This window comes from Brassica oleracea, chromosome C6 (genome assembly GCF_000695525.1).
Source record: "Brassica oleracea var. oleracea cultivar TO1000 chromosome C6, BOL, whole genome shotgun sequence".
NCBI classification, from domain to species: domain Eukaryota; kingdom Viridiplantae; phylum Streptophyta; class Magnoliopsida; order Brassicales; family Brassicaceae; genus Brassica; species Brassica oleracea.
In genome coordinates this window covers 24,613,738-24,634,939 of record NC_027753.1, presented here as the reverse complement: position 1 = coordinate 24,634,939, position 21,202 = coordinate 24,613,738, and the positions used below count along the sequence as shown (strand labels likewise).

Genomic DNA, 21,202 nt, shown 5'->3' with positions numbered 1-21,202 from the left:
ATTAATAATTATTTAAGTATTTTTTGAGTTTTTAGTATTTTTTAACTATTTAAGATATTTACATTTAACTATTTGTATATATTTTCAAGCATTTATGTGAACTTAAAAGTATCATATATATTCTGGATGTTTTTATATATATTAAATCTAAAAATAATTAATATATATAAGTATATAAATCTATTTTGGATACCCAAAATATTTCGGTTCGGATCGGATTAGGTTCCAGTTCTTCAAATACCAAAATTTTGAATAATTCGGATATTTAATCAATTCCGGTTCAGATTTAGTACTACTTATTCGGATTGTGATCGGTTTGATTCTTCGAATTCATGTTTTTTGCTCAACTCTAAATAGTGACATAAAAAGAAAATAGCATTATATTTTTTTTAAAAATACACCCGCACGAGCGTGCGGGTCAAAATCTAGTTGGTTATTACAGATTGTTCACGTTTTAGAGAAAACTTAATGAAGCTGCTTTTTCCAAAACATATTTAACCAAAAATATATAAATATTTTCATCTGAAAGTTTTTTTTTTATCGTATATGCAATAAACGTGACTGCAGTCCGTTATTGATACGGAAAAACACTTCCGTTGTTAAAACTTAAATTGCATGGAACTAAATCATTATGATATAAATTTATTGACAAAAGTCAACCTAATTTCCATGTAGGCTTTATCACTTATTTCTCTTAAAATAGTATATTAGCTCTTATTTTTTTAATGGTTAAATGTGTTTTTTAAGAGTTTGTTTAATTTTTTTTATGTGATGTATCATATAAAATTTTATATTATTGTCTTTGATAATTTTATCGAATAGTTCTAGAGTGTGTATAAGGCATTCTAGGTCCAGCTAATGTAACATTTTCTTACAACTTTACAATTATGGTAGGTTCAACTTGGGAAAGAAAGAGAAGAGAAATATTTATTTACTTAAGGTATGAATGGTGAGCAGAGAACGGCGAGAAATAATGCATTCTCTAACGTTCCTAAAAAAATCACCATTCATAAGGAATAATAATTCTCTTTCATTCTTTTTTTGTAGAGAATTAAAGAACAAAATTATTCCTTGTTAAATTTGATAAGGAACAACCATTCCTTTTCATTCCTGCTATTTTATTTCCGTACATTTATTTTTTATTCGTTTCTCTTGTTTCTCGAATGGTCACCAGTCAGACTTTTAGTTGTAATTAAATTCCACATATACAGTATCTCATTTTTAATTTATTATTTTCCATTTCGTTTAGCAGTAAATATTTTTTTTGTCAACTCATTCGACAATTAGCTTAATATATGCAAAAGTTAACCGACTTTAGAAAATATAATAAATAAAGTGGTTATAATTAATTAAAAATAAAATAAAAATCTGTAAAAAAATCATTTAAAAATAGGCAAGTATTATTTTGTATTTCAGTTTTAATATAATAGATAGCAATTGTTAACGATGAAAATGTTGTTAGATGTTAATTGGTATTACTATATCACATCTAGTTACATCATTATTGGGAGCTACATTTTGTGTTAGGTGTTACAACTGTTATTAGATGTGACATACGTGTTTAGATGTTATTTTTATATGATATTATTGGCTAACATGAGGTGTTTAGATGTTATTTTTATATGATAGTATTGGCTAACATGGAGATGTCGTAGTTTAGAAAATACTTAGTAGTTTTAGCAAGGGTAGTTAGCATGTTAGGTTCCTATGGTGTTTGAAGTTTTTGTCCCATATAAACAAAAGAAGGATCCGTAAAAACCATGCCAAGGCTAATCCTAGAACCGAAGATAAAATTTGCAAACAAGTAGAAATCCTATAAACAGAAATATAAAAACAGACTTTTAACTATAACTAGATCTCGACCCGCGCAACCGCACGAATTTTTGTTTTCATTTATTTTTATATAAACATTTTGTTTTCAACTCTAAATTGATATATATTATAATATATATGTATTTATCAATTTTTAAAACATAATAAGTTTACAATATATTTTTTTCATTGAATAGATTGTTTTAAACTTTCACATGTATTTGTATCTTCTTCTATATTAATATTTTCGGATTATCATTTAATTATTAAAACCGTAACTATATATATAAAGATTAGTAAAATATTGTTTTATTGTCATATTCAAAAATATTGTAACATTTCACAAATTTAGAAAGTTTTTAAAAAATTAAACTTTCACTTCATAGATTTATATTATCGAGTAAATAATTAAACATTTAGTTTTTGTTTAATTTTTAAAATAAACTATATAGTTTAAAATTTGTTTTCGTAGGTTTAAGGTATTAAAGATTAATCATTGTTAGATAATATGATTTTTGTTATTTAAAAAAAATCTTTATAATTTTAAAAATTAACATCGACAAATATTTAAATAATTAACCTATGGAGGTATAGTATTACAACATTAAATTATATCTATTTAATTTATACTATATATAAGTCCAATGGATCATCTGTTTAAATCCAATTATTGATAGCCCAATAAAAATTTCTGGTAGGCCCAAAATTTAAATGATAAATTAGAGATTAAGGGGGGTGGGGGTTATTAGGGGATGAATTGTGTAGAGTTTGTGAATTTTGAGAGTTGATAGATTTAAAAAAGTTATGTGGATTGTGAAAATTTTTATACATTGACTTAAGAAATTTGATCATAACATTTTTAGATTGATATACATTTTCATGAATTTGTATTACCTATTTTTTATCATTTTTTGTAAAATAAATATATAATATATTTATTTTCTAAATCATATGGCATGATTATTTATTTTTTTCTTTCAAATTAAAAAGAAAATAATACTGATACATACAAAATTGAATAATTTTCTCAAATAGTCATTTTAAAATATTTTGTCACAAAAAGAGCATTAAAAAAAATGACCAAAACAAGTTTTATTAAAAATGTAAAGGGATATTTTACCTCTTACGGTATAGATGTATAAGTAATAAAAAATAAAGAGTTGTTTTTATATATATTTTTTTTCAAATTTGAACATTTTTATAATTTTTCTATTTAAAAAAAATATTTTTTCAAATTTTCTTTTTGAAATTCGAAAATATTTTTTGAAACTATTTAAAAAATATATATTTTAAAATTATTAAGATTTGTAAATCTAATTATTATTATTTATATTAAAATATAATATTTTTAAAAATAATTATATATTCAAAAATGTAAAAGTATATAAATGTAATGAATTATAGTTTTGAACATATAATTTGGATTTAAGGTGTAATAGATATTTGGTAAGAATAATTATTTTGTTTTTCTAGTACTTTTATCACAAGGATTTTGAAAATCACATGGATACATATGATATTTTGAAAGTTGAGTCTTATGAGTAAAAATGAATAGAATTCATCTTCCAATAACACTAGATTTAGTTAGAATTAGAGAATCAATAATAACTAAACTTTTTGAACAACAAAAGATTTGAATGGATTTTGAAAATTCTTAAACCAATAATAATGGATTCTACTATGATTTTTGAAATACTAGACCAATAACAATGAATTTTTAAAATTCACAAACTCTACACAAATTCATCTCTTAATAACCTCCCCTAAAGGTAATATGATTTTTTAGTAATAGGTGTATTAGGTCTATTTTTTAAAAAAATCACAGATGAATCAATCAAAGTTGTAACTTCAATACATAAAACCATATGAGTCCGAATCAAAGATCCGATTAAATTATATATAAACAAAAAGCATCCATCAATGATTTATATTTTGATATGACGTATAATCTTTTAATACTGTTATTAATAAAACAACAATTGATGCTTTTTCAGAAGATACATCTTCACAAGTAACAAAGCTTAAAATGGATTTTAGTAAAAAGGTAAAACCTCTATGGCTCTATCTACCTAAGAACTAGCAACACTTGGATCAACTCCCACTCCACTTTTGATCTTCTCCATCTCATTACTCAGCACTTCCTTTACTTTGCTCTTTAGCTGCAAGCCATGTAGAGAAACAGACACTCTTTACTTTGCTTTCATTTTTTTGTGGAAATAGAAAAGATTTCTGGTAAGGTTTTACATACCTCACTGAGACCTTGTTCTGTTTTCACTGAGACATGAAATGATTCATCAGGCCCTGTTTCCCTGTACTTAATGATTTCTTCTTCATCATTGCTTCTATCTTCTTTGGCATAAATCACCTGAGAGCCGCCTCCAAGCAGGTCGCATTTGGACACAACATCAATCCACAGGTAATCCTTAAACCTTTCTTTTATTTCTTTATATATCCTAAACTGCAATGCCCTCAAAACAAATACATAACTGAATCAGCAAAGTATTAACCAGACACAATTGCTTGTCTCACACACATGTTTTGTCTTCTTCAGATCATTTAAATTAAGTTGACGATGCACATGGTATACACTTACCTGGTCAGAAGGTGAAGTCCCACACTCTCCAGTAAGATCATGAACATATAGAACCGCGGTTGGAAGATGAGTGAGTACAGCAAGAGTTAGCTTCTCTAGATTGTTCCTATCCTCTGTCATGACCCAAAAAAACAACAATCAAATATCATAAAACAATGCATACACAAGAGAGTTATATAGCAAGTAGACTTTACCATCACATCTCCTGAGAAGTCCAGGGGTGTCTGTCACCTGCAATGAGTCTCTGGATGATTAACAATCCAAATCATGAGGAATGTGATTAGATGAAACAAAGCAAGTAATGTAACCTGAAACCGTTGGTAGTTCAAAATGACATGGCCCATCAGAATCCCTCTGGTTGTGAAAGGATAGTTGCAAATCTGACAACCCAAAAAGAATATCATATAAGGGAATGCAAGTTAATATCAAAACTAATATGAAGGTTGGGACAAAAGGCAAAACCTCTGGCTTCCCTGTTGAAAGAATGCGAACCAACGATGATTTCCCCACGTTTGGTGCTCCGACAAGGCAAAGGGTTGGCATTTCCAAGTCAACAACTGGCATAGCCCTCAAAACCTGCAAGATGCTTAACTCTATTCATACAGTTCTGATAATTTAAGTCAAAAGGGTCAAACCATTGCGAGAGAGAAACAAGCAAGGAACCTTTGCTATGCTTAACAAATCATCAACAGCTCTTCCTTCTTGCTGGAAGACCAATTCAAGCTTCTCCACACCTTCGCTCAACCGATCCTCTGCTTCTCGCTTTGATAATGCCTGCCAAAAGAAGAAAAGCAAAAGATCTTTATTAGCTTTTCGTTCAACTAAACTATGATAGAATAAGATAGAACAATGAAATTTTAGAAGTTGGTAACGCCTTTAGTGTTGCAGTACCAATCACAACCTATGTGAGATCACTAACATGAAAAATACAATAATCTTATCTTCCACAGGATTGAGGAGTCTGACCTTAGCACAGAGAGAAGCATGTTCCTTTCCAACAGACAACACCTTCTTCCTCAGAGCATCAACTTTTCCTAACACCTAAAGAACGACTTAATCTATAAGCCAATGCTAGAATCAGTAGTAGGGTAATGGGAGAGAATGACTTAAAGGGCATATGCATAATAGAGATACCTCCTCGTATTTTCCATCACCAAGTGTCAACTCAATAAGAGACCGCTCATAAGGATGCAACAGTCTCCTCCTTGGAAAACTCTCCATGTATCCTTTTAAAGGTAAAGCCAGTTCCTTTTCAAACAAAGACCAGTCAGACAAGAATCATCTCAGAATCTCAACCAAAGGATGCGTTAGAATGAGCTTACTTTCATGAATGCATCAAGCTGTTTAGCACCTCTGTTTCTTTCCCTCTTTGCAATATTAGCTATGCCTGAGTGAGACACCGCAAAATGGACCAAGACTCAGCTAACGAGTTTGAACAAAGGAATCAATATTACAACCTTTAGTTGGTTGGACTCTTTTGGACTTCCTGAGAGCAGAAGAGTACAAATCAATAGATGGCATCACCATGGGGAGTTTTTGAAAAGCCCCCAAACTCTCCTGCACTGGAGGCCCTTGCTTTTCCTGCAAAACCCAACATTCGTTTTCGTTAAAAGTAAAAAACTTTACCTAACCCAAAGCTCGAGACTTTTGTGAGTAAAAAAGGGATCCAAAGGTGGGAACTTTTTACCGGGGAGGTAGGGGTTTCAATCTGCTTCTGAGTGATGTAGGAAGTGGGCAAGTAACTCGAAGTGACGACTGGAGAAACAGCTGTCTGAAGATTCCGATATTGACGCAAAGTTGGAGACTTTGAAGTGGAGGCTGAACAAGAGTATGAGAGAGGTAAGAGGAGGATGAAAAGACAAGGATATTGAGGAAGCGATTGAAGAGGTACCTGACGAGAAGATGAAAGATTGTAGATAAAGCTGTGGTGATGATGCTAAGAGTCGCCATTGATTGGGAAACAAGCTCGACGCCAATTTCATCGTGTTTCTGAAAGCTTGTACAAGGCATTGTCACGCCTTGCACCATTTGAGTTGTGGATTCAGAGATAACCGAACTGGACCGGAATGGTTTTGGGTTCATGGTTCGACAAATTTATTTAACCATGAAAACAACGCTAACTGGTGTATTGGGCCTATACCATGTCAGTTGAAGGACTTTACATAGAGATTCAGGGTACACCGATTAGATTAGAGGACTGCCCTTGAAAAATCGAAAGAGGTAAACAGAGTATGATTTTGGGCCAAGAGACACGATTTTGCCCTTCTGGAAAAGGGATGTGTCAGATGCTAGGTTCTGACTCCTGAACGCAGCAGACGAGCTATATTTGTACTGGGACTCAATAGGTGACTGTTCTACTCACAATTTTGTTTATGGCTTTAGGACCACAAATTATTTTCGGTAAAAATGTTTATCTAACGACGAAATGTGCAGATTTTTTCAGATGAGGTTTTAGAGCCAAATATAAATATAATAACTCTAATTTTAATGCTAACTATTAATACAAAACGAGGACATATCATTTTAATCCTACGTTAACATGACTTTTTTTACTGAACTTCCATAGATTAACATAGGCAATTAAATTATGTATAAGATGGTTACTAGCATACAAAAATATATGGTTTAGGGTAGGACTTGGGTTGCCAGACATTAAACTTGGGATGGACACGATTAGCATGAGCGTGTAACATCAGTCATGTTGGATCATAAAATTTTTTAGCAACTATAAAAACGATAAATTATAGGTTAACTGGTAACATAGCCAAGACTACCTTAATAAGTATTGTTAACATAAACTTAAATCATGGTTTTTTATAGTTGGAAAATGTAGGTTAATTTTAAGTCATTTCTCAACAAACAAACAAAAATGATATTTTAACGGTTAATGTAATTAATTAACTGCTACGGATAAAACATACACACTACCATGAGTGTGTGACATCAGTCAGATAGGTATGTCCCTTCGTTCATCACTTTGTATTAACAGTTAACATGCTTACATATATGCTACAGACAAACATAACATTAGTGGTCAACTGACTTCTCCAAACGCCGCTCTATCTCTTTAAAGTCCTCCCTCATAATATTGCCAATGTCAACGACTGTATCTTTGGGTTAAGCTGCAACTAGCTAGGTTAGCGACAGACAAGTGAGCATTTGGATGGGAAAAGATCTCCATATGTTGACATCAACGTTTTGTCTTCGTCTTTCTTTCTTTAGCTTATTTTTCTTTTTGCTTTCGTTTAATTCTCGTACGAATCAAATCAGCGCTTGTGAATCCACCTTTAAACATGTCTTTCCGGAAAACATATCCTTTACCAATCAGGAGAACCATGTTGTCGACAAAGCCATCTTCTTATTCATCCAGCCACCCAGAGTTTGTACTCCTGCACCAGTTTCCTTCTATGTCGTCTAAAATAAATTTTACATTTATGCGAACATCCAAAATAAACTCTGCTGTGATCATATTTTCACAATAATTTAACAAGAAATTACCAACGTTATTTGTTAATAGACAAGTTACAGCGTTAATGTCATTATTATCTAATAACATGATATCTAACGAGTAAACAAGGTATGGTTGGGCTGAATAATAAAATGATCAGGCTAATTGCAATCCTAACAATCACATTATCACCAAAGTTTTTTGACCTTTACATTATCTCTTGATGACAATCCGATCAACAATGCTCTCATCGGCGACCAATACATGAAATCCATCTCATGTCTGAAAACTAGAAACACCACCGTGTCTGGCCAAAAACGAATAATAGTAAATGATAGGAAAGTATACAAACATGACAAGAGAAAAGAGAAAGGGAGCTCATACCTGTTTTATTTTCTTCATCTCTTCTTACAAAAACAGTAGGTGTGTTTCTCTCCAACTGCATACATTTTATAAATAAAACTAAACATTTAGGGGAGTGTATTCAATTGAGATTTTTAGATGATTTGTGTCAAAATGACAAATCTACTGTTATTGAAACATGAATTTTAAAAACTCATTTAAAATCTAGTGTTATTGAACTTGACATTTTACAAAGTACTCTGAAATTTACTGTTATTGAAAATATTTTAAGTTGTGGAGTTTTAAAGTTTTCAAGTGATTTTATAGTGTTTTGGATGAAGTTTCTTAGTTAAAAAAAATAAAACTCAAATCACATGGTTTTAATTGATACTCTAGAGTGGTTTAACAAAAAACATTTTATTCTCTGTAATTCCTTAAAATCATCTAAAACCTCATTAAAAATCAAATCACTTCAAATTTTAGATTGGATACACCCCCTTTAACATATAAATATCTTTTAAATGTTAGATGGGTGAGAGGATAAAAAATGTCATACTTACGTGAGAGGATGAGAAGATGAGAGAAGTCTGGTGTTTAAAAAATAAAAAGAAAAGTCTAAATAGAACATAGTCCGAGGACCTTACACACCTATCCTATATGAAGCAATAGACATAGGAATCGGTATGGAAAAAAAGAGGAAAAAAGGGAGGGCTCCGCTATTATTGGTTCGTTCTAGAGGCATACACGACTCCTTGATGGCAAATGATGATGATTTAAAGACAAATCTTGAGATTGTTTTTTTTTGTTTATTATGTCTGCATCACATGTGTGTAATTTATTCTCTGAAGCAAACAATATAACTATAAATTTGAGAATGTTTTTTAAGCAAAATTGCACTAGCATTTGTCTTTAGCTTCATACAGATTTTTTATAAGGAAAACATAGTAAAGTAGCTAGCGGTTCCATGGATTGTTGCTGGCTGCTTCTAATTCATTTTGATTATGAGATCATTGATCTTATCTTCACGGTTTCCAGTATCTCCTCCATCGCTGAAAACTTGTTTCTTCCCGTGCAAGACACCAGCCTCTGGCTTGTTGAGTTTCACGGGTCCCAAGAACCTCATAACCTCTCTGAAATGATCACCAACTCTTGCTATCTCATTGACAATGTCTTCTATGCAAAAGATACCATGTTCTCCTAGAGCCTAGGGTAAACACGAGTTAAAAAGGTTTAAGAACAGTATGGTCATTATCTGGTGGATATAAGCTATCCTATACATTGAATAAGAAGCTACTTATTACCTGTTCGATAATGTTGTTGTCGGTAAGAGGAACAGGATTGCCTTCTATTATTGTGTATCCCTTCTTGAATATGAGGTCCTTAACGCTCTTACCATTTGGGTACCTTGAAATGACAAACATTGGTTCAGAGCTCATAAAAGAAAATCAAGCAAGCAAAACAGTTCACGATTGAAAGATGATTTTTCTTAACGTAGTACCCATAAGTGACGTAAGGCTGGACTTTGAGAAGCTTTTGAAACAAACCATCAGTTGCTTTGGCAAATACACCAGTGAAAGTGCTCCTTAGTTGCATACTGTTAAGAACCTTCTTGGTCTTTGGGTGCATATCATTCTTACTGCTCACCATAAAAGGAAAAGGGAGGAGGGATGGTGAGGAAACACTAGCATAGGAAGATAAATAAAACCACTGGAGAAAATAAATTACCCTTGTATGCGTATGATGAAAACAAGGTTTGATTTTGCTGGTTGAGGAGTTGCCCTTGGCCTCTTTACCCTTTGCTTCATCCGGATAAGGTCTATTTCCTAAATGTCACAACAAGTAACAGTAAGGTTACAAAGAATGATCAAGTATTAACAAAACATACAACAAGTTGTAAACATATCTGCGAGTTGAAACCAAAGCTAAAGTGTATTATTAACTTGTAATTTAGGTAAAAGACTAGATTCAGCCAAACATGTTAGGATTACAAAACAAGTCTTATAGATGCATAATCAGAGCTTGAGGTTTATATAAAATGGACCTTAGCCCTGAACTCAAGAACAAAGTCTTCAGGTCGTTTGATATCAGCAACTTTCTTCTTCTTTTTGCCGAAATTGCCCAACTCAAGTTGCTTCTTCCTGATAAAGGCAAGCTCATCCCTGTTCTTCCTCTTCTTAAGTATAACCTCAGGTATGTAGTCCAATCCCTTATTAGCTTCTTCTACAGCCATCACCTTAGCTTCTTCTTCAGCCATTACTATTATCTCTACTCTTTCTCTCTAGTCACTGCAAAACAAACAGATCTATGATTTATGATGACAAAGTAATAACTCTGGTTCGAAACAGAAGGAGCACGAAGCTTGACGAGAGACATTAGGCGAAAGGAAAGCAACTATTTACCGGTGGAGACGAAGCAATCGAACGGTGGTTGAAGAGATTCCAAGTTAGACGGCGGCAGTATCGTCCTTTTGGTTCGAGAACCGCTGTCTGAGACTTAGGGTTTATCAACTTTTAAGTCTCTCTGTCTGTTTAAGACAGACCTAGTTACGGTCCGGGTCAAATTATACAATCTAGGGTATAAACCAACCATATATGGGCTTATGGGTCTCATTAACTTTTATTGAAAGCCCATTATTTCGAGATTGGCTTATATGTGAAGTTGAACTAGACTTTCACCCGTATGACTGCAAATTCAACGACAAGTATAACCTTTTTAAATTAATACTTTATAAAATAATATATACTTAAAATTTATATAAAATAATATAATTTTATAGTTTCAAATTGAATTTTTGGTTCAATTAGTATATCGATAAATTAATATCTCTATAAATTAATTAAAAAATTATAATTTTGATGTAGTCCAAACATTATTAATTTATAGAGGTTTCACTGTATATATTTTTGCACATTAACTTGTCAGTTTGGTACGAAAATTGAATGGATTAAATTACAATATTACCTATGAAAGCCTTCCACGACTTTTCCCATATTTTATACGTGGAGATAAAAGTGTTGCTAGCCACATCTACCATGAAATCTAGAGCACCCGTTTGAGAATAATGGTTCTGAAACTTTGCCACTCTGACGACTCCAATAACATTTCCCCTTTTACTTATCACATGTGAGGAGAAAACTGATAAGAAAAATTTCAGATCTAAAGAAAAACGCGGTCGACTACTCGAAGTTCATAATTTGCCCGAGAAGATATTTTTTTCCTTGTCTTTTTTTTTCATACACAATCAATCATACTCTTATAATTGAGACTTATGTTATCTTGTTTTGAAAGAGAAGAAGTAGAATCAATGATAAACTGAAACTTTGGGAATACCATGTTAAGCTCGAGAAAAACTCCGGTGAGATATAGAGATGAAAGAAATTCAAAATAGTACCTTTAGCAGATGAAGACTACCGATTTCTAAAACCAGAATGTTTTTGCTTGGGGATTATTTTTGAACTCTCCTCTACATTGATCGCCTCCAAAACTGGTATAGCTGAAAATGATTTATCATCAATTTTCTTGCTATTCGGCCGCCGTTTTGCCTTGTTCCAAATCTATAAAAGAGTTTGGATTGGTTAAAAGGAAGAGGTAGTGGTTTTTTAGCTTTTGGTAATTATTGAATTCACGTAATGTTTGGTTAACTATCATGTAATGTTTGGTTACTATTTAAATTAAATTTAGATGGTTTGATTTAAGTCTAGACCGTGTCATAGACTTGTAATATTTAAAGTGAATTAAGGGTTAATTCTATTTTATACTTCACTTTTAATAGATTAGATGTAAAATAAAATCAATCACAGAAAAATAAATTTGTATTAAGTGATGATGTTTAATGTTTATGATTAATCAAAGGGATCAATAAGATGTTAGTTATTATGTCTTCGGAATTTTTGATAAAAAATAGTTAGAAAAATAACCAAATTTTATTTGAAGAATTAAATTTTCTTTAAAAAAACAGTAAGAGTTTTCTTTTCACTAATTTATTCTTCATTAAAATTAGAGATAAAAATATTTCTTCATAAATTCTTTCATACTTGAGAAAAGGAGAAATGGAAGAAAATTTATGTGTCAATAATTTGATAAACTTTTCAACTCAAACAATGAATTCGTTATATTTTTTTCTAAGATATAATCACAAATTAAAATTTATTTCTACTAATATTGTTAGTGGACTTTTTATGTTTGATGAAGAATGAGAGGGTGGTTCATATATTTTTGGTGTGGAGGTTGAACCGACAAGGTAATCTAGGAGGAGATATACTGTCGAAACTGATTAGACAAAGCAAACATGAAACAAAATGCATCACCTCACAAGGATGAAAGCAAAACTAAATATGTACTTTTGAAACTAAAGCTGAATGAATGGTTTAATTTTTTTCCAGCAGATGATGGATTTTAATTTCAAAGAAATCCATAATTGATAAATGTTGGAGAATCATATGTTGGTGATTAGATCACATTTGGATGTATTATAAATTGAACCGGTAATGACCAGCTCGTAATTTGATTGTCTTACTATACATAAGATCGCAACTATAGGTATTTTTAATAACCAAGGAAATCAAAATCTCAATCATTGGCCGGCCAAGAAAATAACATTTCATTTATGAACTACTGTTTAGAAAAGGCAGAACACATATATAAGATTTCAAATGCATTTGGTATTATTATCATGTGAGGCTGTACTTTACGATACTATAAAACGATCATATCATTATATTTTAATTACGCGTACAAATCATAAAAAACATTTATTCATAATAACCACAATTGAAAATGATCAAATACATATTTTGGTTGGTAAACCACAAATATAACTTACATAAAACAAATGTAAAGAACTGATTTAACGATTGAGTTTATACCAATGGTGAATGGTTTTATAAGTTAACAAGAACGAATATATAATCATAAACAATGATTAATGACATTTTTACGAGAGATGGATGTGTATGATTTTTAGTTTTGGACATTCAACGAAAGGAGAGACCAGGTTAAATTATGTGAAACGAAAGTGATTGTCGGGGAGATTTGATTGGCCTAGTAATCCTTGTCCAAATTGCTAACTTACCTAACACTTAAAACATATAAAGATAGCTTCTTTATACAGGATTTTGAATCAAACATCTCACCTAAACCCTAAAAAATGGAACTACGTAAACGTACGTACGTACATACATACATACATATATGTTTATAATATATTTTTTTCTTGGAACATATGTTTATAATAATTATAATAACGTTTTATAACGAATAAACGATAGTAAAATTGCACAAATAGGTAACAACAAAGACAAACTCATTTGATTAAGATAGAGCTACTTATAGCATTTATTACACTAGGTATAACATGAATAATCATGAACACTCATTATTCATGTTCCCAGAATAAATCAATAATTCAGATCAATGGATGATGGATCATTACAACATTATGATTTTTCTTTCTCTTCTTTTACTCAACTGTCCACTACTATACAATTACATGTGTGGGCTCTGTAACTCTAGGTCAGATTGCACACATCAAAAGTGTCCTTTTTCTGTAAACATCATTCATTTAAAAAAAAAAAGTCACATGTCCATCCAATTCCATAAATAGAACTCACACTTCACTTCCCACGACCACATCACTTCACATCTATATCCAAATTTTACTTTCTTTCTCTTTATATATTCTCTATACTGCTATATACACAAACTAGAAACTGTAAATGGATCCTTCTTTCAAAGGAGACCAAGAAATGTTAAAAATCAAGAAACAAGGTCATCAAGATCTTGAGTTAGGTTTGAATCTTTTGCCAAGTGCTACGACCTCATCAGAGCTCAATCTCATGGATTCTTTCAAAACCAGCTCATCGTCGACTTCTCATCATCATGGCAATCATCAAGAACATTTGGAAAATCCGAGAGTGTTCTCGTGCAATTATTGTAAGAGAAAGTTCTATAGCTCCCAAGCACTAGGCGGCCACCAAAACGCTCATAAACGCGAACGCACCTTAGCCAAACGAGGACAGTACTACAAGATGAGTCTCTCATCCTCGTCTCCTTCTTCAGCGTTCGCTTTTGGCCACGGTTCAGTCAGCAGATTCGCAAGCCTGGCATCCTTACAGTTACATGGCTCGGCTAATAACAGATCAACGCTAGGGATCCAGGCTCACTCAGCGAGTCATAATCCCTTGTTAGGAAGACAAACAGCGAGTTTAACTCAGGTTTTCAAACATACCATTCACCAGAAACCAGGCACCGGAAAGATGTTGCCGGAGAAATTTCACCTTGAAGTCGCCAGCAGTAATAACACTATTGCTCCTAAGTTGGAGATGATTGGACATTTCAAGAGCAAAGAAGAAGATAATAATCAGTTTAAGAAGATTGACTTGACTCTTAAGCTATGATATCTTCTTCATCTTCTTTTTAGTCTTCATTACTATACATTTTTGGTTTTTATTATCTTTTGATTCTTATCTTTGTTTAGTATAATGATTGACAGGATGTGTTAGAGTTCCATTAATCAAGTTGTACCTTTCCCCCTCAATATATGTTGGTGTGATTCAATATTTGAGGTTTATTTTAAGCATATGCAGTACAATACTCAAACATGTAACAAGTTGGATTACGATAAAATGTTAGGTACTCTGACATAAATGATTAAGGCTGGTGTAACTCTTATAATGGAAACATGGCTATCAGAAGTACAACATATATATCATATACCAGCAGAGAATATGTTAGTCCAAGTGAACTTAACCCTACATTATAAATGAGTGTACCAGAAATTATGGAATTACAAACAATATCATGGAGTAGAGTCATTATAATATGTCCTGCGTTATACATAATTGCCCACTAAATTTGTCACCAATTTTTTAGGCGTGAATTGACTTTAGTCAATCAATGTGAATAACATAATATATATAATTATATATTATCTATATAAATTATGTATACAGATGATGGTCTAGTGGAGTATTTTACGTTCTAAAAATTAAAGTGTAGAGTAGATACAATGTGATTATCGAAGATTGGTCCTACCTGTAGTTTAAAGAAACAGACATATATGAATCAACAAGTAAAGAGTTCTTCGTCAGAGGTTGTTGTTTTCATCGCCATGTGACTATTAAAGTTCAATTCCGATGGTCCTTTTTTAATCTAATCTTGTCACGTCGCAATTATTATTTCACAAAACTTTATCATCTTTACATAAAATAATGTTTTTACTATAGCTTAATTAATTAATCGCTTACCAAAAATGATCTTATATTTAATTTACATTTTAATGGTTTATACTATATACAGTTTCTTTTATTCTTATTAGAAATATTGATTTAAGCACAAATTATTTCAATACTAAATTTAATATTAAATTTAAAGCATCATTGAAACATACGTCGTAGACTATAAATTGAATACTATATTTTGAATATAAATAATCATATTTCTAAATTAATTAATTTATATTAATACATGACAAACATCAAATTAGTTTTCAATCTAAAAAAACAAAAATATTAAAAATAACATATTTAAACCAAAAGAGTAAATAATATATAAAAAACAAAATACAAATTAAATTAAAATATTTTAAAATATGGAAACATGAAAAACTAAAATAAAATATTAAATAATATAAAAATAAATTGACAAATAATAAACATAATATATGTATTTTAAATTTATTGTTTTTCTCACGGTTTTAATTTTTTTTTTATAATATATGATGTTCACTCACTTTTCCTATTTTGATGTTTTATGAATTGTTACTGTTTATAATAATTTTAGTGTCACTAGAATTCCTTTCAATCCACGAGTATAGTATTTTTTTTATTATAATTTCAAGTTTTTTAATTTGATTATTACTAGAAAAATATTTTAATCCAAAATCAACACCCCAAAACTAAAAACATGAAACCAAAAACATATTTAATACATTTATGACCAATACTCCATTCGTTTCTGAAAGTAAGATTTTCTAAATTTGTTTTTTGTTCTATAAAGATAGATTTTATATATTTTAAGGTACTTTTACTAAATTTGAGAGACGTTAGTTAAGAATATTTGAATTGATTAAATTTTATTGGTAGATAACTAATGAAAATTGAGAAAAATGTTAAAAAAAATCCTCGACTTTCTAGATTGGACCATTATAATCCCCAACTTTCGGAAAGGCCCAATAACATATAATCTTTTATTTGACTTTTTAAAAAATTCCTAACTTTTCTTTGACTGGATCATTTTAAGCCCGACGTTAATTCCACTAACGGAACGTTTAAACTCAGTTAATTTCCGTCGTTAATGAAAACGACGTCGTTTTCTCTCAATTAAAAAAATAGAAGTCGAAGTCTTCTTTCCAAAGATTTGGGGATTTTCTGAAACATAAACCCTAAATCGCGAACCACCACCAAAATTCTCTAATCCCACTCGATTGAATTCACTCTGCACGAAGATGAGTTCGGATTCGACATCAGAGAGTTCAACTGTGGCCACGTTTGATATTCGGGGATTTCCGGCGAAATGTCCTTGCGGGACTGCGACCACAATCTTCACATCAGAAACTGTCAAGAATCCGGGGAGACCTTTCTACAGATGTCTTACCAGAAGGAAGGTTGGTTATTTTGTTCTTTGATTATATTGTGTAGTTACTATGTTTTTATTAACATAGAACGTGAATCAATTTGTTAAGATCTTGTGGTTTTTGCATAGCACCACTTGTTTAAATGGGTTGAGGAAGCTGTTCTTGAAGAGGTTGAAGATGCCTTACCAAAGATTGCACAACTTGAAGCTGAGATTAACAAAGGAAAGTCAGATGTTGAGGATTTAAAGGGTGTGATAACTGAGTTGATGGAAGAGGTTGTGAGAACTAAAACAGAGGTGAAGAGATGTCAAGTTATGATGAAGTTTGCGGTTGTGATAATATGCTTGATCACCATTGTTGTCTTAGTTAATTTCATGTAGACATAAGTTTGTTATTGGCTTCTGGTGAAGAACTAAGTTGTTTGTGTTTGTTAAGTGACTATTTTGGTGTTTGTTATTGACTATTTTGTTGTTTGTTAGGTGACAATTTCATGAAGATTGCATTTGTGACATAACATATAACACTATTAGTCTTACAAACCTTGAAATATTAGTCTTACAAACCTCAAACCTTAGTCTTACAAACCTTGAAACATAACATAAATGTCAAAGAACTGAAATTTTAAAAGTAGTAGAACCATAAGTCTTACAAACCTTGAAATATAGCATAAGTGTCAAAGCACTAAAACACAAAATACTGAAACAGAGAACATCCAAATCATGGAAACCATCGTCCCCATCCCGACGCTTCCGAGCTTGACGGTTCATGCATGGCTTGTTCCCATCTCGCTGACCCTTGTGGCTCTGTTGAAACTTGTGGCTGGGTTGGTTGTGATGATGATGCATGGAACTGTGGCTGGGTTGGTTGTGATGATGATGATGCATGGGACTGTCTCTCGGTTGGTTGTGATGCTGATGCATGAGATGGTACCTACAAAGAGAAAATATGTTCAAGTGAGCCTAACAAGACTAGAAACTAACCGTAACAACTTCATCAACTTACCTGATTTTTTCTAGGGCGGCCTCGTGGTTTCTTAGGTTGTGCTTCAACAAAGTCATTCTTACATGTCTTCCTGTTATGATCATCTTGCTTGCAATTAGAACATGTTATAACTCGATCAGCACGAGTTCGCTTTCGTACTATCAGTTGCAGAAACTGATTCACCCTTCTTCTTAGAATCTGTCTCACCCTTGCTCTTAAACCTATCATGGTTTTTTGGTCTTCCCGGGTTTCCTTTTCTCCAAGGAGGTGGGAAGACACCTAATCTACCCGTATCAGGCCATAACTTCTTCCCTTGGACATGGCTTATCTCCATGCTATAGGTTTGACGCTACATAGCTATGGTGTAACAAGGAGCAACAAAGTCAGAAAGTCTTTTACCTTCTTTAAGGATCACATAGGCGGCATGAATGCATGGAATTCCAGTCATTTGCCATTGGATACACCCACAACTTAGCTCAGACATATCAACAGCATAAGCCACGCCATTATAATCAACCTCTGTGACTGGACCAATTGCTGGAAAGCTCATACAATCCTTAGACGTCGTCTTTGTGAACTTTGTCTTAGCTCTATTAGCTATTACAGTCCTTTTCGCATTTCTAACCATACATTGTCTCCTTATGTCCTCTAACATCTCCAATAATGGCTTTCTTCTTGCTTCACGGATGGTTCTGTTGAAGGACTCGCTTAGGTTATTCAGATTATCGTTGCACATCGTCCCTAATTTGAAATAAGTTATGGACCAAGTTTCTGGTTTGGTGACTTGAAGAGTAGCATAGGCGCCTGGATTGTACTCTTTCAGCTTCTCACTCCACATTTTAAAATCTCCAGCTGTATAACTCCTTGATATTCGCCAGAAGAGCCTTTGTAGCGTCATCTCATGGCTGCTTTTCTTCCAATTATCGAAGATGTGTCTGCAACATTGTTTATGCTCAACCTCTGAAAATGGTGTAGACTGCTTTCACTAAACCCTGCCAATTACAAGATGTAGACAGTTAAATACAACTGTGTTTCATGAAAACAATGAGATGCTTTAAAAAATCAAACACTTACCTTTTGTTTGTTAGATAATATAGCATAGCCTTTGTCATCCCCTAAGCCCAAGTTATTTGTGAGGTGTCTCACAAACCAGTCCCAATTCGTGTCATTCTCCACTTCTACTACTGCCCATGCAATAGGAATAATTCAATTGTCTCCATCATGCCCTACAGCAGCCAAGAGATGACCCTTAATGTCCCACTTTAGAAATGCTCCATCTAAACCTATTATTGGTCTACAAGTAGTCTTCCAAGTCTCCTTCTGAGCATGGAAGCAAACATAGAGCCGGAAAAATCGTTGTTTACTTCCTACTATCGGCCCAGGGATAGTTTCAATTTCCATTGTAGTGCCAGGGTTAGTTCGAAAAATCTCCGCTTGATAATTCCAGATCTGGTTGAAATGTTCTTCGTGGCTTGCTTTTCTTTGTTTCATAACCTTTTGTCTTCGCATCCCCACAAGCTTCCACGCTCACAAACATCCTATACTCTCTCTGGATCTCAGAAGCAATCTCATGCTTGGTAATTTTCGGATTCAATCTCAGCCTCTCAGAGAACAGCATTGCTATCGTAAAACACTTCAAAAACTTTGAGTGTCATGTTATCTCACACTCGTGCTCACTCACATAAACTTTGATCATCAGCTTCTGTTTGCTTTTCTCATAAGAACAATACACCCTCTAGGGACACGAGCTCTCTTCATCAGCACATTTCGCACCTAACTTCAAAGAAGTGGACCGATAAAGCTTGATGTTACGCTGGGTTTTTAATGTATACCAGAGAAGGGTGTGTTTGAATTCTTCAGTAGTGGAGAAAGTGTTTCCCAATCCAAGCAATGCCTCTGGATCCACATCTTCTCTGTAGGCTAAACTAGGAATTGATTGTTCTTCATTTTCATCATCTGATGATAAAGGATCTGGAACTTTTTCATCCTCCCATGTCCATTCGTCCCCAGTATCTTCATCATTCTCACAATCATCATTCCTCGCTTCTTCTCCAAAAAAGACAGTCAAATCGCGAGTAGTTTCTTCCTCGATACCACCATGACCACATGCATCATCATCAAGGACTTGTTCGTTGTCTGGGACTTCATCAGCTTCGTCGCCACCAACAACTTCATCAGCTTCGTCGTCACCAACAACTTCATCGGCTTCGTCGTTGCTGATTCCTTCTTCTTCTTCCCTGTCGACTACATCTGATTTGGCCTTTTTCTTCTTACCTCCTACACCATTGACTCTAATTGTTCTTTTTGATCCACTTATGGCCCCAGCTACTTCAGATGATTCTCTGAGAAGCTCGCCACGAGAATGCCCCGACGCGGCTATAGAGCTTGCACCACCCAGTTTCCCTTTTCGAGAATTCTTGTTCTTCTTATTACCCATCTCTCCTCTCTATACGATCTACTTCATCTAGGATTAGAGAATTTTTGTGGTGGTTCGCGATTTAGGGTTTATGTTTCAGAAAATCCCCAAATCGATTTGGGAAAGAAGACTTCGACTTCTATTTTTTTAATTGAGAGAAAACAACTTTGTTTTCATTAACGACATAAATTAACTGAGTTTAAACGTTCTGTTAGTGGAATTAACGTCGGGCTTAAAATGATCCAGTCAAAGAAAAGTTAGGGATTTTTTCAAAAGTCAAATAAAAGATTATATGTTATTGGGCCTTTCCGAAACTGGGGATTATAATGGTCCAATTTAGAAAGTTGAGGATTTTTTTAACATTTTTCCCAATGAAAATTGTATAGAAAAGTAAATAATAAATTGCACTGTAAATATTTATTATATTTTTAATAAGCGAAAATACTTTAGAAAAACCTTATTTTTAGAAACGGAAGGAGTATGAATTTACATTTATTTAATTTCTAATATTAATTTTAAATATATCTAATTTAATAATTTAAAATTTATATAAAAATAAATAATAAAAAGTCGGCACAAGGTGTTGGCCATCATCTAGTATATATATATATATATATATATATAATTGTTATGAACCAGATTGTGGATGACTCATAACCAAGAGATTATGATTTTTAATCTTTCTATTTCTCTATGACGATGTAATCTCCTATATAAGGAACTTCTATGTTATGAATAAAGATAGACTTTTCTATTACTTTTATAACACGTTATCAACACGAAACTCTAAATCCCTAAGCTAATACCCAAATCGAAAAACCCTAAAACCCTAACCCTAGCCGGCGATCCGACGAACCCTAAACCCCGATCGCGTCTCTTGTTCCTGCATCTGTTCCAGCTCGCGTCCCCGATCATCTTCAGCCCAAGGCGTTCCTGATCCTAGCTCAGACGTTAGCGACCCGAGAGCAGCTCCAGCACGCGACCTCTTCCACGTTCGCGACAGCATCAGACAGCTCGCGTCCGACGATCAAGGCGTTC

At 32.9% G+C, this 21,202-nt stretch overlaps 4 protein-coding genes across 4 annotated transcripts; 2 read left to right on the top strand and 2 right to left on the bottom strand.

Moving 5' to 3' along the window:
• Positions 1-3,720: 3,720 nt before the first annotated feature.
• Positions 3,721-6,523, bottom strand: LOC106296920 (nucleolar GTP-binding protein 1-like). The gene is made up of 13 exons (XM_013733177.1): positions 6,297-6,523; positions 6,093-6,223; positions 5,863-5,986; positions 5,728-5,792; positions 5,540-5,653; positions 5,372-5,446; positions 5,069-5,179; positions 4,868-4,981; positions 4,714-4,785; positions 4,600-4,636; positions 4,406-4,518; positions 4,061-4,270; positions 3,721-3,971 (listed from the first exon to the last, which is right to left on the bottom strand). The coding sequence occupies exons 1-13, from the start codon at positions 6,385-6,387 to the stop codon at positions 3,882-3,884; spliced, it is 1,347 nt and encodes a 448-aa protein (XP_013588631.1). The 5' UTR covers positions 6,388-6,523; the 3' UTR covers positions 3,721-3,881.
• A 2,529-nt stretch (positions 6,524-9,052) lies between these two features.
• On the bottom strand, positions 9,053-10,757 carry LOC106298293 (60S ribosomal protein L7-1). Its single transcript, XM_013734395.1, has 6 exons — positions 10,595-10,757; positions 10,237-10,480; positions 9,921-10,018; positions 9,694-9,831; positions 9,497-9,599; positions 9,053-9,399 (listed from the first exon to the last, which is right to left on the bottom strand). Exons 2-6 carry the CDS (start codon positions 10,447-10,449, stop codon positions 9,181-9,183), a joined length of 771 nt encoding a protein of 256 aa, XP_013589849.1. The 5' UTR covers positions 10,450-10,480; positions 10,595-10,757; the 3' UTR covers positions 9,053-9,180.
• A 3,089-nt stretch (positions 10,758-13,846) lies between these two features.
• Positions 13,847-14,736, top strand: LOC106299377 (zinc finger protein 1-like). Its single transcript, XM_013735476.1, has one exon. It carries the CDS (start codon positions 13,910-13,912, stop codon positions 14,588-14,590), a length of 681 nt encoding a protein of 226 aa, XP_013590930.1. The 5' UTR covers positions 13,847-13,909; the 3' UTR covers positions 14,591-14,736.
• A 1,902-nt stretch (positions 14,737-16,638) lies between these two features.
• Positions 16,639-17,147, top strand: LOC106297812 (uncharacterized protein At1g43920, Chloroplastic-like). Its single transcript, XM_013733976.1, has 2 exons — positions 16,639-16,797; positions 16,896-17,147. Exons 1-2 carry the CDS (start codon positions 16,639-16,641, stop codon positions 17,145-17,147), a joined length of 411 nt encoding a protein of 136 aa, XP_013589430.1.
• Positions 17,148-21,202: the final 4,055 nt, after the last annotated feature.

Coding starts and splice junctions, on each gene's coding strand:
- LOC106296920 (XM_013733177.1), bottom strand. CDS start 6,387: ATGAAATTGGCGTCGAGCTTGTTTCCCAATCAATGGCGACTCTTAGCA. Junction 5,793..5,862: donor AAGAGTCCAACCAACTAAAG/GTTGTAATATTG, acceptor TGTCTCACTCAG/GCATAGCTAATATTGCAAAG. Junction 5,447..5,539: donor GTGATGGAAAATACGAGGAG/GTATCTCTATTA, acceptor GTCGTTCTTTAG/GTGTTAGGAAAAGTTGATGC.
- LOC106298293 (XM_013734395.1), bottom strand. CDS start 10,449: ATGGCTGAAGAAGAAGCTAAGGTGATGGCTGTAGAAGAAGCTAATAAG. Junction 9,832..9,920: donor TTCATCATACGCATACAAGG/GTAATTTATTTT, acceptor TATGGTGAGCAG/TAAGAATGATATGCACCCAA. Junction 9,400..9,496: donor ACAACAACATTATCGAACAG/GTAATAAGTAGC, acceptor TGTTTACCCTAG/GCTCTAGGAGAACATGGTAT.
- LOC106299377 (XM_013735476.1), top strand. CDS start 13,910: ATGGATCCTTCTTTCAAAGGAGACCAAGAAATGTTAAAAATCAAGAAA.
- LOC106297812 (XM_013733976.1), top strand. CDS start 16,639: ATGAGTTCGGATTCGACATCAGAGAGTTCAACTGTGGCCACGTTTGAT. Junction 16,798..16,895: donor GATGTCTTACCAGAAGGAAG/GTTGGTTATTTT, acceptor GTTTTTGCATAG/CACCACTTGTTTAAATGGGT.